Here is a 23,842-nt window from a genome sequence, read left to right on the forward strand (position 1 = left end):
ACCAGGAACAGCTTATTGTGAGGGCCCTCTCTCTAATTGCGGACCATTGCACATAATGCCTGTGTGGCAGGCCGGAACAGGGGAGGTTCAACATTGTTTTCCGACACTGTGAAATGGCATCGAGGCCTCCTCTCACACGCCCAATGATAATTGAACAATTCAACTTTAGCATGCTAATGACCACTTCAGCGTTGCATACTGGATAACTAATTACCGTGGCAGGCCTCTCAACGCTGTCCAATGAAACGGCGTCCATGCTAACATACAATCACAAGATGATGAGGCTGTGTACGCTATCGGACAAGCTATCGTACAGTTTTAATCAACTTTTTGTGATTGTACGATAGCACACACACAACCTAATTTTGTGATTATATGTTAGCACACACAACCTAATTTTGTGATTGTACGATAGCATGCACAACCTCATTTTGTGCCACTTTTCTAAAGCTTGTCTTAGCAAACTCTGCGTACTGTAATCGTGTGTAAATCAGATGAAAGGATGCTATTCCATTTAGTCTGGAACGGGAGAGAACAAAGCATTTAGTCTGGAACAGGAGAGGACAAAGCATTTAGTCTGGAACAGGAGAGGACAAAGCATTTAGTCCGGAACAGGAGAGGACAAAGCATTTAGCCTGGAACAGGAGAGGACAAAGCATTTAGTCTGGAACAGGAGAGGACAAAGCATTTAGTCTGGAACAGGAGAGGACAAAGCATTTAGTCTGGAACCAGAGTGGACAAAGCATTTAATCTGGAACCAGAGAGGACAAAGCATTTAGTCTGGAACAGGAGAGCACAAAGCATTTAGTCTGGAACCAGAGGGGACAAAGCATTTAGTCTGGAACCAGAGAAGGCAAAGCATTTAGTCTGGAACCAGAGAGGACAAAGCATTTAGTCTGGAAAAGGAGAGGACAAAGCATTTAGTCTGGAACCAGAGAGGACAAAGCATTTAGTCTGGAACAGGAGAGGACAAAGCATTTAGTCTGGAACAGGAGAGGACAAAGCAGTTAGTCTGGAACAGGAGAGGACAAAGCATTTAGTCCGGAAAAGGATAGGACGAAGCATTTAGTCTGGAACAGGATAGGATGAAGCATTTAGTCTGGAACAGGAGATGACGAAGCATTTAGTCCGGAACAGGATAGGACGAAGCATTTAGTCTGGAACAGGAGAGGACAAAGCATTTAGTCTGGAACAGGAGAGGACAAAGCATTTAGTCTGGAACAGGAGAGCACAAAGCATTTAGTCTGGAACAGGAGAGCACAAAGCATTTAGCCACCACTTAATGATGTCATCCGTTGACAGGAGGTGGGATTACTTGCATGACATCTTTTAATTCAGTTCATTGAATAACACCTTCACATTAGGTGTATTGATTAAGGTTAGGTCTAATGGTGTGATTGATTAAGGTTAGGTGTAATGGTATGAGTGATTAAGGTTAGGTGTAATGGTATGATTGATTAAGGTTAGGACTAATGGTATTGATCATCTCTAGGTGTAATGGTATGATTGATTAAGGTTAGGACTAATGGTATTGATCATCTCTAGGTGTAATGGTATGAGTGATTAAGGTTAGGACTAATGGTATTGATCATCTCTAGGTGTAATGGTATGATTGATTAAGGTTAGGTGTATTGGTATGATTGATTAAGGTTAGGACTAATGGTATTGATCATCTCCAGGTGTAATGGTATGATTGATTAAGGTTAGGTGTAATGGTATGATTGATTAAGGTTAGGTGTAATGGTATGATTGATTAAGGTTAGGACTAATGGTATTGATCATCTCCAGGTGTAATGGTATGATTGATTAAGGTTAGGTGTAATGGTATGATTGATTAAGGTTAGGACTAATGGTATTGATCATCTCTAGGTGTAATGGTATGATTGATTAAGGTTAGGTGTAATGGTATGATTGATTAAGGTTAGGACTAATGGTATTGATCATCTCTAGGTGTAATGGTATGATTGATTAAGGTTAGGTGTATTGGTATGATTGATTAAGGTTAGGACTAATGGTATTGATCATCTCTAGGTGTAATGGTATGATTGATTAAGGTTAGGACTAATGGTATTGATCATCTCTAGGTGTAATGGTATGATTGATTAAGGTTAGGTGTAATGGTATGATTGATTAGGTCTAATGGTATTGATCATCTCCAGGTGTAATGGTATGATTGATTAAGGTTAGGTGTAATGGTATGATTGATTAGGTCTAATGGTATTGATCATCTCCAGGTGTAATGGTATGATTGATTAAGGTTAGGTGTAATGGTATGATTGATTAAGGTTAGGTCTGATGGTATTGATCATCTCTAGGTGTAATGGTATGATTGATTAAGGTTAGGAATAATGGTGTGAGTGATTAAGGTTAGGTGTAATGGTATGATTGATTAAGGTTAGGTCTAATGGTATTGATCATCTCCAGGTGTAATGGTATGATTGATTAAGGTTAGGTGTAATGGTATGATTGATTAGGTCTAATGGTATTGATCATCTCTAGGTGTAATGGTATGATTGATTAAGGTTAGGTCTAATGGTGTGATTGATTAAGGTTAGGACTAATGGTATTGATCATCTCTAGGTGTAATGGTATGATTGATTAAGGTTAGGAATAATGGTGTGAGTGATTAAGGTTAGGTGTAATGGTATGATTGATTAAGGTTAGGTCTAATGGTATTGATCATCTCTAGGTGTAATGGTATGATTGATTAAGGTTAGGAATAATGGTGTGAGTGATTAAGGTTAGGTGTAATGGTATGATTGATTAAGGTTAGGTCTAATGGTATTGATCATCTCTAGGTGTAATGGTATGATTGATTAAGGTTAGGAATAATGGTATTGATCATCTCTAGGTGTAATGGTATGATTGATTAAGGTTAGGTGTATTGGTATGATTGATTAAGGTTAGGACTAATGGTATTGATCATCTCTAGGTGTAATGGTATGATTGATTAAGGTTAGGTGTATTGGTATGATTGATTAAGGTTAGGACTAATGGTATTGATCATCTCTAGGTGTAATGGTATGATTGATTAAGGTTAGGTGTAATGGTATGATTGATTAAGGTTAGGACTAATGGTATTGATCATCTCTAGGTGTAATGGTATGATTGATTAAGGTTAGGTGTAATGGTATTGATCATCTCCAGGTTGCAGTAAAGACAGGTGATGTTTCAGTGGACCAGGGAACTACAACAGCCTCCAGCGACACAGCAGCTCCTTCATATCCTCCAGTCATAACTGATTGTGATGAAGCACGAGGAACCACATTGGAAAGGCATGACAGATGGTCACGCGACGGGATACAGAGTCGGACTGAAAACGGAAGACCGAAGCATATATTTTGTTTTGTTAAATGAACGTGGCTCTTCAAAACGCCAAGTCATTTCATTTGCAAGTTGTGATACAAAGGGGACTGATAAGCGTGAGCGAGAGACGACGGATATGATCGGGTACGTATTCTGAGGTGATCGGAGCCAATATCAAACGACACAAAGAAAGCTTTTGTTGGAGAATTCCTGTTGCAGTTCAGCCAATATCGTCTCTCTGCTTTAATTACAATTTTTTATTTTATTTGTTACCCTCCCATTGTTGGGCTTTTTTTTTATTTTATTTTATTGAGGTTGTGCCTGGCTACGTTAGTTATCAGGCCCATCTCTACTCAAGAGAAGGTCACCAGAGACCGCGACGGGCAGAGTGCCTCAGTTTATTGGCTTTTCATTGAGTCCCTTTATACGAAGCTGATTTGACTATCTGCCGTTGCGATACTGAGCTCGGTTCGTAGCGTTTGGTGGCGCCGCCATCCGGATATTGTTCATCGCTGCTCTGAGATATTCCAGGGTGTATTTACACTTGTGGGTGAATTAAATATTCCTCATCCCTTTTGTAATATCCTCTTTTATATGTGTGGTCTCTCTCTCTCTCTCTCTCTGTCTGTGTGCGTGTGTGCGTGCGTGCGTGCGTGCGTGTGTGTATCAGTGTGTGTATCAGTGTGTGTATCAGTGTGTGTGTCAGTGTGTGTATCAGTGTGTGTATCAGTGTGTGTATCAGTGTGTGTATCAGTGTGTGTGTCAGTGTGTGTGTCAGTGTGTGTATCAGTGTGTGTGTCAGTGTGTGTGTCAGTGTGTGTGTCAGTGTGTGTATCAGTGTGTGTGTCAGTGTGTGTATCAGTGTGTGTATCAGTGTGTGTATCAGTGTGTGTATCAGTGTGTGTGTCAGTGTGTGTATCAGTGTGTGTGTCAGTGTGTGTGTCAGTGTGTGTATCAGTGTGTGTGTCAGTGTGCAGCTGTAGCTCTTTGTGTATCTTATGTCCCCCCCCAAAAAGCATTGCTCCCCCCCCAAAAAGCATTGCTCCCCCTGAAAAAGTATTGCCCTCTCTGAAAAAGTTTTGCCCCCACCAAAAAAGCATTGCCCCCCAAAAAAAGCATTGCCCCCCAAAAGTATTGCCCCCCAAAAAAGCATTGCCCCCCAAAAGTATTGCCCCCCCAAAAAAGCATTGCCCCCCAAAAGTATTGCCCCCACCAAAAAAGCATTGCCCCCAAAAAAAGCATTGCCCCCCAAAAAAGCATTGCCCCCCAAAAAAAGCATTGCCCCCCAAAAAAAGTTTTGCCCCCACCAAAAAAGCATTGCCCCCAAAAAAAGCATTGCCCCCCAAAAAAGCATTGCCCCCCAAAAAAGCATTGCCCCCAAAAAAGTATTGCCCCCCAAAAGCATTGCCCCCCAAAAAAGCATTGCCCCCCAAAAGCATTGCCCCCCAAAAAAGCATTGCCCCCCAAAAAAGCATTGCCCCCCAAAAAGCATTGCCCCCCAAAAAAGCATTGCCCCCAAAAGCATTGCCCCCCAAAAAAGCATTGCCCCCATAAAAGCATTGCCCCCCCAAAAAAGCATTGCCCCCCCCAAAAAAGCATTGCCCCCCAAAAAAGCATTGCCCCCACAAAAAAGCATTGCCCCCCAAAAAAGCATTGCCCCCATAAAAGCATTGCCCCCACAAAAAAGCATTGCCCCCCCAAAAAAGCATTGCCCCCCCAAAAAAAACATTGAGTTGTCCTGTATCTGATAGCTTGCGGATCATTTAGTGATCTACGGTACTTTAAAGAACCCTAGAAATGCCCATGACATTATGCAATAACACCCCAGTATGATACAGGGTGTATGGGGGGTGGGGTTTATCCACTTGAAACTGGGCAGCTCATTAAACCACACAATGCTGAGCCATTTGTACAAAAGGCCCTCTTCCCTCACCTTCTCTCTACTTTAGGGGAAATTACCCTCGGCTATCCTTCCTCCTGCTCCACGAGGACCACTTCAGACATTCTGCCTCGCTGACAAAGGCAGAGGCTGAACATCCTAGCGAACGTTTATAGAGGAAATGCAGGCTTTCTGATCTTCATTTCACTGTTGTGCTTCTGTACGACAGTCTTCTGTATGACAGTCTTCTGTACTACAGTCTTCTATATGACAGACTTCTCTATGACAGTCTTCCATATGACAGTCTTCCATATGGCAGTCTTCTATATGACAGTCTTCTCTATGACAGTCTTCTCTATGACAGTCTTCTCTATGACAGTCTTCTCTATGACAGTCTTCTATACGACAGTGTTCTCTATGACAGTCTTCTGTATGATAGTCTTGTGTATGACAGTCTTCTGTATGACAGTCCTCCATATGACAGTCTTCTCTATGACGGTCTTCTCTATGACAGTCTTCTGTACGACAGTCTTCTCTATGACAGTCTTCTATATGACAGTCTTCTATATGACAGTCTTCTGTACGACAGTCTTCTCTATGACAGTCTTCCATATGACAGTCTTCTCTATGACAGTCTTCCATATGACAGTCTTCTCTATGACAGTCTTCCATATGACAGTCTTCTGTTTGACAGTCTTCTATATGTGGCAGGGTAGCCTAGTGGTCAGAGCGTTGGACTAGTAACCGGAAGGTTGCAAGTTCAAACCCCTGAGCTGACAAGGTACAAATCTGTCGTTCTGCCCCTGAACAGGCAGTTAACCCACTGTTCCCAGGCCGTCATTGAAAATAAGAATTTGTTCTTAACTGACTTGCCTAGTTAAATAAAGATAAAGTAAATGACAGTCCTCTGGGTTTCATTGGGTCTGTCTTTGACTCTGCATTTCAATGTTAACCTGTCCACTAATTTTCAATAACAAGAAATTCAAAAATAGCAAGCATTTGAAACAATGCTCAGTTGCACAGTCTTGTCCTGTGCCCCCTGGTTAGAGAGGTGGCTCCATAATTAAAGAGGTCTTGTCCTGTGCCCCCTGGTTAGAGAGGTGGCTCCATAATTAGAGATCTTGTCCTGTGCCCCCTGGTTAGAGAGGTGGCTCCATAATTAGAGATCTTGTCCTGTGCCCCCTGGTTAGAGAGGTGGCTCCATAATTAGAGATATTGTCCTGTGCCCCCTGGTTAGAGAGGTAGCTCCATAATTAGAGGTCTTGTCCTGTGCCCACTGGTTAGAGAGGTGGCTCCATAATTAGAGATATTGTCCTGTGCCCCCTGGTTAGAGAGGTGGCTCCATAATTAGAGGTCTTGTCCTGTGCCCCCTGGTTAGAGAGGTGGCTCCATAATTAGAGGTCTTGTCTTGTGCCCCCTGGTTAGAGAGGTGGCTCCATAATTAGAGATATTGTCCTGTGCCCCCTGGTTAGAGAGGTGGCTCCATAATTAGTGGTCTTGTCCTGTGCCCCCTGGTTAGAGAGGTGGCTCCATAATTAGAGATCTTGTCCTGTGCCCCCTGGTTAGAGAGATGGCTCCATAATAAGAGGGGAAGGATGTGGAGGGGGAGACAACATGTTACTCCTGTAATTTAATTAAGCACACACACACCATAAGATCATATGACTTGTTTGTGCTTGCCATATGTCTATGTTCTACTGGTACAGACCGTAGTGCATCTCCCCACAGTCAATGACCACGGCAATGTGAACTGAATCCACTCTGTGACAGATTGATTTCCATAGCCTACTGCGCTCTCATAACCCGACGCCCCATACTTTTTATTTTATTTATTTTAAATTGAATGACTTGTTAGTTTGTGTTTTCTCCAGTTGAATGTGAAGACGAAAATGTCCCAAATATATGTAATTTTTTGATCCCCGATAGCGTGTATACTGCGGGGAGGTTTTCCTGGTGGAAACCCGACCTCCACGTGGTTGGTTGTTTACGTCTTCCAGGAACGGGCCGCAGCGGAACAGCGCTGATTGGGAAACATCATTCCTGGATACAATTTCATTGCAGCAAGTTTGGACGGCTGGAAAATATATCGGCTGCCTCATCCACAAAGAGGTTCTGGAGAAAAACACTGACTCCTGTTTTCAACTTTCTCTGGCTTTATTAAAATAAGCGTTCGACGTATGTCTCCGTCTTTTGTTCTAACGCTAGTAGTAGTCTCCGTCTTTTGTTCTAGTAGTCTCGTCTTTGTTTTCACTGCTAAGCCACGTTCATTTTCGAGTGTTTTTGTTGACATTGGCAATATAGAAGTTGTAGCTAAATACAGCGAGATAAAGTAATGTAAATGATGTGTTGTCCAAATATAGTTTAATTATCTAGGACATGCTGTGCCTGCTCCCCTCCAAGTCGCACAGTCAAAAACGGCTGGCAATAATGTGGAACAGGAATCTATTCAATAACAAGGTTTCCAACATACAACAGAGTTGTTTATCGGCAGAATAAGATACCAGGTAGGGAGTGGGCTACGTGGTGAGGTGATGCCTATTCGACAGCTAGTTAATTCGGTGAATTGATCATGCTACTTTGTATACGTAGTTTTTTCGGCATCCTTGTTATTTACGAAGTTTTTGGAAACAGATTCCGGTTGGAACGTAACACATTATACCCAGCCGTCAAAAACACGTTTTCTCAATGTTTTTTTTATTTTTATTTAGCTATATAGTCTTGTTGTTTAAGATGTTGATGTCTAAATGAGCTTTTACTTTCCTGTAGTGTGATGCGGTTTGACGTCAACATATAGCTACACCTCTCCGCTTCTATAGTTACATACACAAACCATGAGCAACACCTTCCTGATATTGAGTCGCTGCATCCCCCCCGTTTTGCCCTCAGAACAGACTCGATTCGTCGGGTCATGGACTCGACAAGGTGTTGAAAGCGTTCCACAGGGATGCTGGCCCATGTTGACTCTAATGTTGTGTCAAGTTGGCTGGAGGTCCTTTGGGTGGTGGACCATTCTTGATACACACACGGGAAACTGTTGAGTGTGGAAAAACCCTGCAGAGTTGCAGTTCTTGACACACACACAAACCGGTGCGATTGGCACCTAATTACTACCATAACCCCCTTTCAAAGGCACTTAAATCTTTTGTCCTTCCCCATTCACCCTCTGAATGAGACACATACACAATACATGTCTCGGGGGCTTATAAATCCTTAATGAACCCGTCTCCACCCCTTCATTTACACTGATTGAAGTGGATTTAACAGGTGACATCAATTAGGGATCATAGCTTTCACCTGGCCAGTCCCATGTTCCAAATGTTTTATACACTCAAGTGTTGTTCCACTTATTATCAAGTTTGTTTCTGGTTGTTTCAGATCCACAAGAAGAATGTTTCAGCTTGGAAGCCAGCTGGCCCAGTTTCACTTCTCCACAGGACCCAGTACTGCTATTACAGGTGCCACCGGAGACAGTACACAACCTGCCCTAACAGTACAGGACTTTATCCAACATGTCAGGTAGGCCTAAATGATTGATTTAACACGGCAGGGACTTATACAAGTGTGTTCTGTACGTATGGTCAGATTGTTAGCTTGATGTTCTTGTTTATCCTCGACAGTGGTGGCTAGCTAGACTACGTTGTGGGGACAGGGGGGGGTCAGGTTGTGTTATGGGGACGGGGGGGTCAGGTTGTATGTAGCTAGCTAGACTACATTATGGAGACGGGAGGGCAGGTTGTACGTAGCTAGCTAGATTACATTATGGAGACGGGGGGGGGGGGGGGGCAGGTTGTATGTAGCTAGCTAGACTACATGACCGGGAGGGGGTCACGTTGTACGTAGCTAGCTAGACTACATGACAGGGGGGTCAGGCTGTACGTAGCCAGCTAGACTACATTATGGGAACGGGGGTGGGTCAGGTTGTACCTAGCTAGCTAGACTACATTATAGAGATGGGGGGCAGGGGGTACGTAGCTAGCCAGACTACATTATAGAGACGGGGGGTCAGGCTGTACCTAGCTAGCTAGACTACATTATGGAGACGGGGGTCAGGCTGTATGTAGCTAGCTAGACTACATTATAGGGACGGGGGGTCAGACTGTATGTAGCTAGCTAGACTGCATTATAGAGACGGGGGGGGGGTGTGTCAGACTGTATCTAGTTTATGAGGGGGGGGTCAGACTGTATCTAGTTTGTGGAGGGGGGTCAGACTGTATCTAGTTTGTGGGGGTCAGGCTGTATCTAGTTTATGAGGGGGGTCAGGCTGTATCTAGTTTATGAGGGGGGTCAGGCTGTATCTAGTTTGTGGAGGGGGGTCAGACTGTATCTAGTTTGTGGAGGGGGGTCAGGCTGTATCTAGTTTATGAGGGGGGTCAGGCTGTATCTAGTTTATGAGGGGGGGGGTCAGGCTGTATCTAGTTTATGAGGGGGGGGGTCAGGCTGTATCTAGTTTGAGGGGGGGGGTCAGGCTGTATCTAGTTTATGAGGGGGGGGTCAGGCTGTATCTAGTTTATGAGGGGGGGTCAGGCTGTATCTAGTTTATGAGGGGGGGGGTCAGGCTGTATCTAGTTTATGGGGGGGGTCAGGCTGTATCTAGTTTATGAGGGGGTGGGGGTCAGGCTGTATCTAGTTTATGAGGGGGGGGGGTCAGGCTGTATCTAGTTTGAGGGGGGGGGTCAGACTGTATCTAGTTTATGAGGGGGGGGGGGTCAGGCTGTACGTAGTAAAAGCATAAGGACCTTGGGTTATATCCCTCTTTATTTTCTTTAGAAAACTTGGCGGACTGAAAAAAGAGAACATTTTCTGCGACCTACGAGTCCCGACCCCGTTTCAAACCACCAAGGCAGACGACATCGACCTCGTCATCCTCACAGGTGCTCAGTCGAGTATTAAACTAACTAGGCCTATGTACTGTGTGGTTGACTTGACTCCTAACCAATGCTCCTTCTCTTTTCTTTCTTTTGAGCACTGAGCAAATTTCACTTCTGCTGAGCGCAAACTTGAAAATTCTGTGCAGCTTCCAGCTCTCGTTTACTGTGAACACTGAGGCTGTACCCACTTTAGGTTACAGGTTTACTGTGAACACTGAGGCTGTCCCCACTTTAAGTTACAGGTTTACTGTGAACACTGAGGCTGTCCCCACTTTAAGTTACAGGTTTACTGTGAACACTGAGGCTGTCCCCACTTTAAGTTACAGGTTTACTGTGAACACTGAGGCTGTACCCACTTTAGGTTACAGGTTTACTGTGAACACTGAGGCTGTCCCCACTTTAGGTTACAGGTTTACTGTGAACACTGAGGCTGTCCCCACTTTAAGTTACAGGTTTACTGTGAACACTGAGGCTGTACCCACTTTAAGTTACAGGTTTACTGTGAACACTGAGGCTGTCCCCACTTTAGGTTACAGGTTTACTGTGAACACTGAGGCTGTCCCCACTTTAGGTTACAGGTTTACTGTGAACACTGAGGCTGTCCCCTCTTTAAGTTACAGGTTTACTGTGAACACTGAGGCTGTACCCACTTTAAGTTACAGGTTTACTGTGAACACTGAGGCTGTACCCACTTTAAGTTACAGGTTTACTGTGAACACTGAGGCTGTACCCACTTTAAGTTACAGGTTTACTGTGAACACTGAGGCTGTACCCACTTTAAGTTACAGGTTTACTGTGAACACTGAGGCTGTACCCACTTTAAGTTACAGGTTTACTGTGAGCACTGAGGCTGTACCTGCTTTAAGTTACAGGTTTACTGTGAACACTGAGGCTGTACCCACTTTAGGTTACAGGTTTACTGTGAACACTGAGGCTGTACCTGCTTTAAGTTAGTTTTAATAGTGCCCAAGTAGGCTACTGTGGCTATGTGATCATAATGTAGGTCTACCAGAGTGGCCTGCCATCAAAAACAATGGAGAAAAACCTCTAGGTGTTCACTCCAACCCTGTTCCGGGAGAGCTACTGTCCTCTAGGTGTTCACTCCAACCCTGTTCCTGGAGAGCTACTGTCCTCTAGGTGTTCACTCCAACCCTGTTCCTGGAGAGCTACTGTCCTCTAGGTGTTCACTCCAACCCTGTTCCTGGAGAGCTACCGTCCTCTAGGTGTTCACTCCAACCCTGTTCCTGGAGAGCTACTGTCCTCTAGGTGTTCACTCCAACCCTGTTCCTGGAGAGCTACTGTCCTCTAGGTGTTCACTCCAACCCTGTTCCTGGAGAGCTACTGTCCTCTAGGTGTTCACTCCAACCCTGTTCCTGGAGAGCTACTGTCCTCTAGGTGTTCACTCCAACCCTGTTCCTGGAGAGCTACTGTCCTCTAGGTGTTCACTCCAACCCTGTTCCTGGAGAGCTACCGTCCTCTAGGTGTTCACTCCAACCCTGTTCCTGGAGAGCTACTGTCCTCTAGGTGTTCACTCCAACCCTGTTCCTGGAGAGTTACTGTCCTCTAGGTGTTCACTCCAACCCTGTTCCTGGAGAGCTACTGTCCTCTAGGTGTTCACTCCAACCCTGTTCCTGGAGAGCTACTGTCCTCTTGGTGTTCACTCCAACCCTATTCCTGGAGAGCTACTGTCCTCTAGGTGTTCACTCCAACCCTGTTCCTGGAGAGCTACTGTCCTCTAGGTGTTCACTCCAACCCTGTTCCTGGAGAGCTACTGTCCTCTAGGTGTTCACTCCAACCCTGTTCCTGGAGAGCTACTGTCCTCTAGGTGTTCACTCCAACCCTGTTCCTGGAGAGCTACCGTCCTCTAGGTGTTCACTCCAACCCTGTTCCTGGAGAGCTACCGTCCTCTAGGTGTTCACTCCAACCCTGTTCCTGGAGAGCTACTGTACTCTAGGTGTTCACTCCAACACTAATTAACTGGGAGATGAGCTGAATCAAGTTCGTTATAACTGGGGAGACTCTCCAGGAACAGGGTTGGAGAGCCCTGTTCCAACTCAAACCTCTACTCACAACTCAAACCTCTACTCACAACTCAAACCTCTACTCACAACTCAAACCTCTACTCACAACTCAAACCTCTACTCACAACTCAAACCTCTACTCACAACTCAAACCTCTACTCACAACTCAAACCTCTACTCACAACTCAAACCTCTACTCACAACTCAAACCTCTACTCACAACTCAAACCTCTACTCTCAACTCAAACCTCTACTCTCAACTCAAACCTCTACTCTCAACTCAAACCTCTACTCTCAACTCAAACCTCTACTCACAACTCAAACCTCTTCTGTCTTCTAAGGTCACGGGGTGTTCTGCATCGACATGAAGCCCTGGAGAGGAACGGTGTCTTCCCAGCGGCAGCAATGGCACGTCCAGCTCAAAGAACAGCACCACAACTTTACCAACACCTCCATAGAACAGGTGGCTGACCCCCTTGAGGCCGTCATGGTAAATATGTCACAACACCTTTCAGTTAATAAATACATATCAAATGTAGCCAAGACTTTCACATAGACTAGTGGTCCAAAAGATTACAGGATGAAGTTTAGATCAGGGGTTATCACTTTTAATGGGGGGGGGGGGTAACAAATTCATAAGACCCCCCCCAATAACTTGATTGAGATAATAAATGGCCTATAGTTTTACTATGACTGTGGCAGGGCATGGTCGGACAAGCCTCAGGCCCTGGGAAGGAGCGTTTTTAAAGGCCCACCTCTTAGGCATAGGAAAGGACATTTCCTGCAATTCTACAACAACAAAAATGTGTCATTGGTCAAAGCAATGTTTTTTTAATGGGGGGCAAAGCAATGTCATTTAATGGGGGGGGGGCAAAGCAATGTTATTTAATGGGGGGTGGGCAAAGAAATGTTATTTAATGGGGGGGGTGGGCAAAGAAATGTTGTTTAATGGGGGGGGGGGGGGGGGCAAAGCAATTTCGTTACAGCTTTAAAGCTAATATCCTGTAACTCTACACATTTTGCCATGAGACCGAGACCGTTGCAGTTTAAAATCTTAAATTGCAGTGCATTTTATGTAAAAATGAGAATTAATTATAATTTACGTATTTGCCCAAGGTTTAAGAACAAACGTTGTGTATTAATATTATAACATTGTATTACACCCTCAACTCATTCCAGAAATCCTTTTGAAATGAGTTAAATGTGTTTTAAATTAGTAGTTTTTTATTTAAAAAGGGTATATACTCTTATTTTTATATTTTATGTCTGGCCACAGACCCCACTTTGAGAACCCCTCGCCTAGATGGCATCAGTTCCCGTCAGTGTAGGCTAAGTGGTCTGGTACTTCCATTCTGCCAGCCAAGCTCCCTCTTATCCAACCTCTGCCCCAACATAGCATCTACAGCAGGGTTGTTCATTTTGCCCCTACGGTGTTCACCGAGGTCCGGAGGGCCGCACTTAAAATGGATGATTTATTTACTCTATCCATAGCTTAAAATGGATGATTTATTTACTCTATCCATAGCTTAAAATGGATGATTTATTTACTCTATCCATAGCTTAAAATGGATGATTTATTTACTCTATCCATAGCTTAAAATGGATGATTTATTTACTCTATCCATAGCTTAAAATGGATGATTTATTTACTCTATCCATAGCTTAAAATGGATGATTTATTTACTCTATCCATAGCTTAAAATGGATGATTTATTTACTCTATCCATAGCTTTAAAATGGATGATTTATTTACTCTATCCATAGCTTTAAAATGGATGATTTATTTACTCTATCCATAGCTTTAAAATGGATGATTTATTTACTCTATCCATAGCTTAAAATGGCTGATTTATTTACTCTATCCATAGCTTAAAATGGCTGATTTATTTACTCTATCCATAGCTTCTGGAATCGGCTCCCTGACTGTCTCGCTTTCGTTTAGATGACTGTTAGTTAGCTGGACAGTGAAGACTTTTTTTTTACCTTTTATTTAACTAGGAAAGTCTGTTTAGAACAAATTCTTATTTTCAATGACGGCCTGGGAACAGTGGGTTAACTGCCTGTTCAGGGGCAGAACGACAGATTTGTACCTTGTCAGCTCGGGAGTTTGAACTTGCAACCTTCCGGTTACTAGTCCAATGCTCTAACCACTAGGCTACCCTGCCGCCCCACTATAACTGTAGGTCTGTTATTTCTACAGAGATTTTATTTTGGTCATCTCAGTGTTGATTGAGATTGTTTTTCCCCCCCAGATTGAAGGGGTTCGCAGGCCAGATCTGGCCCATATGTTTGACATCCCTGAGGCTCTTGCTCTATGCAGTGAATGGAAATGAGTGACTCCTGTCCTGCCCTGGTAGACAGCTGTGTTGAGGCACCTGTTTTCCCCTCTATAAACATAATTACAGCCGTTAAAAAAATCAAGAGGCCCTACTTTGTGGGAGGGAATTTACCGAACCCTGCTCCGCTGTAGTGTTAATCAACTCATTTCCATATAAATGTACTACTCTGACTCAGTCAAGATCCAGGACAAAGCAGACATTTTAGATTAGAATCCAAAACAAGTCAGTCAGACATTTTGTTTTTGTTTAACTACAGCTTGGTTTAGAAGGATATTTTATCATCAAATCCTTCCAATGGTGATTTTTTTTGGGGGGGTAACACAATTTTCCTAAACTTTGCTTTCCATTTCCATAGTGTGTCAGAAGAACATACATTATGAGTTATGTTTTTGGGGGGTTATTATTTGTGGTTGTTAAAATGATGCTTGGTGAATAATGATACACTATACTTAACAGACCTGCTAATGATTCGGTCTCTGATTATTAGCTAATGATTTACATCTATACACTTAGATTTTACATGCACTTTTTAGTTATTTGGGGGGGTAGTTGAGTGTCATCCGCATAGCAACTATAGGAGAGACCATGTGATGATATGACAGAGCTGGGTGACTTGGTGTAATGAGAGCAGAGGGCCTAGAACCGAGCCCTGGGGGACACCAGTAGTGGGAGTACGTGGTGCAGATACAGATCATCTCCATGTGACCTGGTAAGAGCGGCCAGACGGGTAGAATGCAACCAAGAGTGTGCAGAGCCTGAGAGGGTGGAGAGGAGGATCTGATAGAGCCTGAGACGCCCAGCCCTGAGAGGGTGGAGCCTGATACGCCCAGGCCTGAGAGGGTGGAGCCTGATACGCCCAGGCCTGAGAGGGTGAAGAGGAGAATCTGATAGAGCCTGAGACGCCCAGCCCTGAGAGGGTGGAGCCTGAGACGCCCAGGCCTGAGAGGGTGGAGCCTGATACGCCCAGGCCTGAGAGGGTGGAGAGGAGGATCTGAAGGTTCACGGTGTTGAAAGCAGAGGATAGATCTAGGAGGATGAGAACAGAAGAGAGTCAGCTGTGGCAGTGTGACGAGCCTCTGACACAGAGAGAGGAGCAGTCTCCGTTGAGTAACAAATCTAATCTGACCGATTAGGGTCCAGAAAATCATTCCGAGACTTGGTCAGTATTTTTGGAAAGAAAGCGGGGATACAGGTCTGTAGTTTCTGACGTCAGAGGGTTTCAGGACGAGGGGTGCAACTCTGGACATTTTGAGGTTAGAGGGTCAGCCAAGGGTCAGGGATGAGTTGCTGAGGGAAGTGAAGGTCTCCAGTGATGGGATGGGGTCGGGTAGGCAGGTTGTCGGGGTGGCCCGACCTCACTAGTTGCTGGATGTCATCTGGAGAGCGAGAGGGAGAAAGAGGTCAAGGCGACGGGAAGTTCTAGGTGAGTGAGACCAGTGGACTCAATAGGGTGAGTGGGACCAGTGGACTCAATAGGGTGAGTGGGACCAGTGGACTCAATAGGGTGAGTGGGACCAGTGGACTCAATAGGGTGAGTGGGACCAGTGGACTCAATAGGGTGAGTGGGACCAGTGGACTCAATAGGGTGAGTGGGACCAGTGGACTCAATAGGGTGAGTGGATCAGAGAGACCAGTGGACTCAATAGGGTGAGTGGATCAGAGAGACCAGTGGACTCAATAGGGTGAGTGGATCAGAGAGACCAGTGGACTCAATAGGGTGAGTGGATCAGAGAGACCAGTGGACTCAATAGGGTGAGTGGGACCAGTGGACTCAATGGGGTGAGTGGGTGTTGTCAACCTTCTTGGAGGCGAAGGTGGGAAAGTGTTTCCTCGGTTTAGAGGCAGAGACATTTAGATTGATAAAGTGTACCTATACTAGCATACTGTGTACTCATTGTCGCGTACTATTTAACATGTCCCATTTAGTAGATATTATGCAGTATCCCTCGGCCGCAATGCAAGACTGGATCCTGAGTAGGTGGGGGTTGAGTGTGGGGGTGCATTTTTTTCTCTCTCCCAAATTCAACAGACGTGCATCACATTAACCAGCCTGATAATAGCTCATTTCCAATACGATCAATTTGTCTAAACTCTGAATATAAAATTAATCGGGTTATAGGCCTAGTCAGGCTGGTTATAACCTATCACATTCAACGTATACCACAACAGATCTATCCTATTTTAGACTGAAGACAGAAACAGATCATTTGGTCCCATTTCAGCATATTTCTTAGCGAAGAGAAAGTGTGTACACTTTGGCAAATGTTCAAATCAAAAGGCTATTTCACAGGAAAACGTGGCCGGCCGGGCGCATCGAGTTCAGAACCGCTTTCATAGCAACATAAACTATATCGCTGATCATTGGGAACGAGCTCAGAATGACTACGAAGGCTTGATCCATCAATTCAGGTATGAAATAGGTAGGCCAGCCTTCAGAACTGGTTAACATGACCTCAATAACAGCCCAGTCCCCGATGCTGACACATTCAGTCATTTATTTTACTAGGCAAGTCAGTTAAGAACAAATTCTTATTTTCAATGACGGCCTAGGAACAGTGGGTTAACTGCCTGTTCAGGGGCAGAATGACAGATTTGTACCTTGTCAGTTTGGGGATTTGAACTTGCAACCTTTCGGTTATTAGTCCAACGCTCTAACCACTAGGCTACCCTGCCGCCCCACTTAAAGTGATCGATCAAACGATGGTTTGGCGTTTTAGTTTAAATACTCTGAAGGCCACGGGAACAGGAAACCCTTTTCAATGAGAACAGATCCTCTTTGGTCAAAGTATTTTTTTATTTAACTACGCAAGTCAGTTAAGAACAAATTCTTATTTTCAATGACGGTCTACCGGGGAACAGTGGGGTTAACTGCCTTGATCAGGGGCAGAACGACAGATTTTTACCTTGTCAGCTCGGGGATTTGAACTTGCAACCTACTAGTCAAACGCTCTAACCACTAGGCTACCCTGCCGCCCCACTTAAAGTGATCGATTTTCAAAATGTTGCATACTATTTAAAAAAAAAAAAAATGTGCATACTCAATCGGACCACTATTTAGGACACGAGTCTGGGTATTTGGTCGTTGGCTTTAACAGCAGATACAGAGGAAGGTAGAGAGGAGGGAGTGGAAGGATGATGGGACAGCTGCCCACCGCCCTGTTCTGTAAGCTATACCCCCTGGAGACCAAGTCGGGTAACCTGTGGCATCTATATATATCCTCCAGACCAAGACAGGTAACCTGTGGCATCTCTATATATATCCTCCAGACCAAGACAGGTAACCTGTGATCTCTATATATATCCTCCAGACCAAGACAGGTAACCTGTGATCTCTATATATATCCTCCAGACCAAGACAGGTAACCTGTGATCTCTATGTATATCCTCCAGACCAAGACAGGTAACCTGTGATCTCTATATATATATATATCCTCCAGACCAAGACAGGTAACCTGTGGCATCTATATATATCCTCCAGACCAAGACAGGTAACCTGTGATCTCTATATATATCCTCCAGACCAAGACAGGTAACCTGTGATCTCTATATATATCCTCCAGACCAAGACAGGTAACCAGTGATCTATATATATATCCTCCAGACCAAGACAGGTAACCTGTGTTCTCTATATATATATATATATATATATATATATATATATATATATATCCTCCAGACCAAGACAGGTAACCTGTGGTCTCTATATATATCCTCCAGACCAAGACAGGTAACCTGTGATCTATATATAAATCCCCCAGACCAAGACAGGTAACCTGTGGTCTCTCTCTATATATATATATATATCCTCCAGACCAAGACAGGTAACCTGTGATCTCTATATATATCCTCCAGACCAAGACAGGTAACCTGTGATCTCTATATATATATATATCCTCCAGACCAAGACAGGTAACCTGTGGCATCTATATATATCCTCCAGACCAAGACAGGTAACCTGTGGCATCTATATAAATCCTCCAGACCAAGACAGGTAACCTGTGATCTCTATATATATATATATCCTCCAGACCAAGACAGGTAACCTGTGATCTCTATATATATCCTCCAGACCAAGACAGGTAACCTGTGTTCTCTATATATATATATATATATATATATATCCTCCAGACCAAGACAGGTAACCTGTGGTCTCTATATATATCCTCCAGACCAAGACAGGTAACCTGTGATCTATATATAAATCCCCCAGACCAAGACAGGTAACCTGTGGTCTCTCTCTATATATATATATATATATATATATATCCTCCAGACCAAGACAGGTAACCAGTGATCTCTATGTATATCCTCCAGACCAAGACAGGTAACCTGTGATCTCTATGTATATCCTCCAGACCAAGACAGGTAACCTGTGATCTCTATGTATATCCTCCAGACCAAGACAGGTAACCTGTGATCTCTCTCTATATATATATATCCTCCAGACCAAGACAGGTAACCAGTGATATCTATATATATCCTCCAGACCAAGACAGGTAACCTGTGATCTCTATGTAAATCCCCCAGATCAAGACAGGTAACCTGTGATGTCTATATATATCCTCCAGACCAAGACAGGTAACCTGTGATCTCTATATATATCCTCCAGACCAAGACAGGTAACCAGTGATCTCTATATATATCCTCCAGACCAAGACAGGTAACCTGTGTTCTCTATATATATCCTCCAGACCAAGACAGGTAACCTGTGATCTATATATATATCCTCCAGACCAAGACAGGTAACCTGTGATCTCTCTATATATATATATCCTCCAGACCAAGACAGGTAACCTGTGATCTCTATATATATCCTCCAGACCAAGACAGGTAACCTGTGTTCTCTATATATATATATATATAAATCCCCCAGACCAAGACAGGTAACCTGTGGTCTCTATGTATATCCTCCAGACCAAGACAGGTAACCTGTGATCTCTATATATATCCTCCAGACCAAGACAGGTAACCTGTGATCTCTATATATATCCTCCAGACCAAGACAGGTAACCTGTGATCTCTATGTATATCCTCCAGACCAAGACAGGTAACCTGTGATCTCTATGTATATCCTCCAGACCAAGACAGGTAACCTGTGATCTCTATATATATCCTCCAGACCAAGACAGGTAACCTGTGATCTCTATATATATCCTCCAGACCAAGACAGGTAACCTGTGATCTCTATATAAATCCTCCAGACCAAGACAGGTAACCTGTGATCTCTATGTATATCCTCCAGACCAAGACAGGTAACCTGTGATCTCTATATATATCCTCCAGACCAAGACAGGTAACCTGTGATCTATATATATCCTCCAGACCAAGACAGGTAACCTGTGATCTCTATATAAATCCTCCAGACCAAGACAGGTAACCTGTGATCTCTATATATATCCTCCAGACCAAGACAGGTAACCTGTGATCTCTATATATATCCTCCAGACCAAGACAGGTAACCTGTGATATCTATATATATCCTCCAGACCAAGACAGGTAACCTGTGATCTCTATATAAATCCTCCAGACCAAGACAGGTAACCTGTGGTCTCTATATATATCCTCCAGACCAAGACAGGTAACCTGTGATCTCTATATATATCCTCCAGACCAAGACAGGTAACCTGTGATCTCTATATATATCCTCCAGACCAAGACAGGTAACCTGTGATCTCTATGTAAATCCCCCAGACCAAGACAGCTAACCTGTGATCTCTATATATATCCCCCAGACCAAGACAGCTAACCTGTGATCTCTATATATATCCTCTAGACCAAGACAGGTAACCTGTGATCTCTATATATATCCCCCAGACCAAGACAGGTAACCTGTGATCTCTATATATATCCTCCAGACCAAGACAGGTAACCTGTGATCTCTATGTAAATCCTCCAGACCAAGACAGGTAACCTGTGATCTCTATATATATATATATCCTCCAGACCAAGACAGGTAACCTGTGATCTCTATATATATCCTCCAGACCAAGACAGGTAACCTGTGATCTATATATATCCTCCAGACCAAGACAGGTAACCTGTGATCTCTATATAAATCCTCCAGACCAAGACAGGTAACCTGTGATCTCTATATATATCCTCCAGACCAAGACAGGTAACCTGTGATCTCTATATATATCCTCCAGACCAAGACAGGTAACCTGTGATATCTATATATATCCTCCAGACCAAGACAGGTAACCTGTGATATCTATATATATCCTCCAGACCAAGACAGGTAACCTGTGATCTCTATATATAAATCCTCCAGACCAAGACAGGTAACCTGTGATCTCTATATATAAATCCCCCAGACGAAGACAGGTAACCTGTGATCTCTATATATATCCTCCAGACCAAGACAGGTAACCTGTGATCTCTATATATATATATATAAATCCTCCAGACCAAGACAGGTAACCTGTGATCTCTATATATATATATATATATAAATCCTCCAGACCAAGACAGGTAACCAGTGATCTCTATATAAATCCTCCAGACCAAGACAGGTAACCTGTGATCTCTATATATATCCTCCAGACCAAGACAGGTAACCTGTGATCTCTATATATATCCTCCAGACCAAGACAGGTAACCTGTGATCTCTATATAAATCCTCCAGACCAAGACAGGTAACCTGTGATCTCTATATAAATCCTCCAGACCAAGACAGGTAACCTGTGATCTCTCTATATATATATATATATATATCCTCCAGACCAAGACAGGTAACCTGTGATCTCTATATATATCCTCCAGACCAAGACAGGTAACCAGTGATCTCTATATAAATCCTCCAGACCAAGACAGGTAACCTGTGATCTCTATATATATCCTCCAGACCAAGACAGGTAACCTGTGATCTCTATATATATATCCTCCAGACCAAGACAGGTAACCTGTGGCATCTATATATATATTTATATGTATATATATCCTCTAGACCAAGACAGGTAACCTGTGGCATCTATATATAAATCCTCCAGACCAAGACAGGTAACCTGTGGCATCTATATATATATATATATATATCCTCCAGACCAAGACAGGTAACCTGTGATCTCTATATATATATTTATATGTATATATATCCTCTAGACCAAGACAGGTAACCTGTGGCATCTATATATATATTTATATGTATATATATCCTCTAGACCAAGACAGGTAACCTGTGGCAGTACCTGAGGAGGAGCGGCCTGTCGGTGCGTCAGGAGCTCTTCCTTCCCAGGCTAGTCTTCCTCGCCCCAGACTGCCAGCTGGATGAAGAGTTGAGGAAGAGGAGGGAGCTGGTCTCCCACAGTCAAATAGATGAGTTCCTCCGCTCCTTCAGAGAGGGCTATGTAGCTTGGATATCAGATGCCCTGACTCCTGCCTGGCTGTCTGGTGAGTGGAGGAAGCTTTTTGGGATATATATATATATATATATATATATATATATATTTTTTTATTTATTTATATTTATTTATTTATATATATTTATATATATATATATTTATTTATTTATGTTTTTAACAAAAATATATATATATTTTTTAATATATATAAAAAAAAATGGATGCCTTTTGATAAGAAAAGACTTTAAACTGCCATATTTCCCCAAAATATGGTGAAATAAGGGAGCTTTTCAATATTTCTAAGCTAATCAATATTTACTACTGTCAGCCTCGTCTGCCATTCATTGCTTGCTGTACTGCTGAAGGTAGACAGATGCACATTTGCATGTGTTTAAGCGTTTTGTAAATCCTGTGGTTTTTGTTTCCTCCGTGTCCTGCAGGTCACCTGTCGTACGGTCAGATAGGGGAGCTGAAACGAGTGGTGAGGAGAATGGGGACCTGGGACCTGGTCAGACTACAGGGAGGAGAGCAGCTCAAGGTGGCTTTTACAACTTCATGGATATTAATGTCTGCCATTTCACAGACTCTTTTGTCCCAAACCACGAACAGTCGTGTGTGTGTGTGTGTGTGTACATTATAAATATGGGTGGCCCCGGGAAACGAACCCACATTCCGTGAGGTACCAGCACCGTGCTCTACCAACGGAGTCACTCAGGACTCCCATAGCCTTGTATTTCTACATTTTAATAATAAATTATAATTAATAATAATAAAGTAGGCTACTTTCTAGTGCTGTACTGAAACCAAAAGACACTTGACTTTTTTGTTTTGCTGTGAAGTGTGTGTCGTGAATTTTTTTTAAATTAAAGTTTGTCTGTACTTGGTTTGAAGGGAGACTTCCGGAGCTGTCCTTACATCGCTCTGAACCGCCAGGAGACCGACACCATGGAGTTCTTCAAGATCAAAACGCTGTCTGCTAATTCGCTGTGGGCTCTGCTGGGACACGCCCCTCAGGTTAGTGCACCCAGCCCCGCCGCCGTCGTGACAACCAGCGCACCGTATTGAGCTGTGATTGGTTGATGCTGTTGTGATTCTGCTCACTGACTGAAAGACCCAACACAAGGGCTTAGAAAGAGGAGTGGCTTGCCTCTACAACGCCTTGGCCAGACGAGATCAGAGAGAATCTGAAATCGGGGGCAGAGAAGACTGAACAGCCTGTGTTAGGGGTTTTAGGGTTCCCGAGTGGCTCAGGGGTTTTAGGGTTCCCGAGTGGCTCAGGGGTTTTAGGGTTCCCGAGTGGCTCAGGGGTTTTAGGGTTCCCGAGTGGCTCAGGGGTTCCCGAGTGGCTCAGGGGTTTTAGGGTTCCCGAGTGGCTCAGGGGTTTTAGGGTTCCCGAGTGGCTCAGGGGTTTTAGGGTTCCCGAGTGGCTCAGGGGTTTTAGGGTTCCCGAGTGGCTCAGGGGTTTTAGGGTTCCCGAGTGGCTCAGGGGTTTTAGGGTTCCCGAGTGGCTCAGGGGTCTTAGGGTTCCCGAGTGGCTCAGGGGTTCCCGGGTGGCTCAGGGGTTCCCGGGTGGCTCAGGGGTTCCCGGGTGGCTCAGGGGTTCCCGGGTGGCTCAGGGGTTCCCGGGTGGCTCAGGGGTTCCCGGGTGGCTCAGGGGTTCCCGGGTGGCTCAGGGGTCTTAGGGTTCCCGAGTGGCTCAGGGGTCTAAGGCACTGCATCTCAGCGCTTCAATTTACATTTCAACTGTGGCATTCACACAACATATTGCAGTGGTTACTTCATTATTATTATTATTATTTTTTATGATATTTGCTCAGTTGGCAATATTATGTTGAATATTTCTGCTTCTTGATTCAGATTTCTGACTTATACAATACAAACCAACTTTATTGTCCATGTTACAACTGACAGAACTGTATTTTATAGATGATACGGCTGTTTTGGGGGGGGTAGGGCTGTGGCGGTCACCAAATTTCGTCGAACAGTGATTGTCAAGCGAAAATAATTGTCGGACTCTTGGTAATTGACCCGGTAATTAACATAAACCCATTTAGCATCTCCTGGCTTCCACACATAGCCCACAAGCCAC

General features: G+C 43.9%; 1 protein-coding gene across 1 annotated transcript; it reads left to right on the top strand.

Moving 5' to 3' along the window:
• The first annotated feature begins 12,426 nt into the window (after positions 1-12,426).
• LOC135513377 (uncharacterized) lies at positions 12,427-23,435 on the top strand. Its single transcript, XM_064936303.1, has 5 exons — positions 12,427-12,564; positions 21,574-21,802; positions 22,194-22,291; positions 22,645-22,767; positions 23,313-23,435. The coding sequence occupies exons 1-5, from the start codon at positions 12,439-12,441 to the stop codon at positions 23,433-23,435; spliced, it is 699 nt and encodes a 232-aa protein (XP_064792375.1). The 5' UTR covers positions 12,427-12,438.
• The last annotated feature ends 407 nt before the right edge of the window (positions 23,436-23,842 follow it).

This window comes from Oncorhynchus masou, chromosome 24 (genome assembly GCF_036934945.1).
Source record: "Oncorhynchus masou masou isolate Uvic2021 chromosome 24, UVic_Omas_1.1, whole genome shotgun sequence".
In the NCBI taxonomy this organism is placed as follows: Eukaryota; Metazoa; Chordata; class Actinopteri; order Salmoniformes; family Salmonidae; genus Oncorhynchus; species Oncorhynchus masou.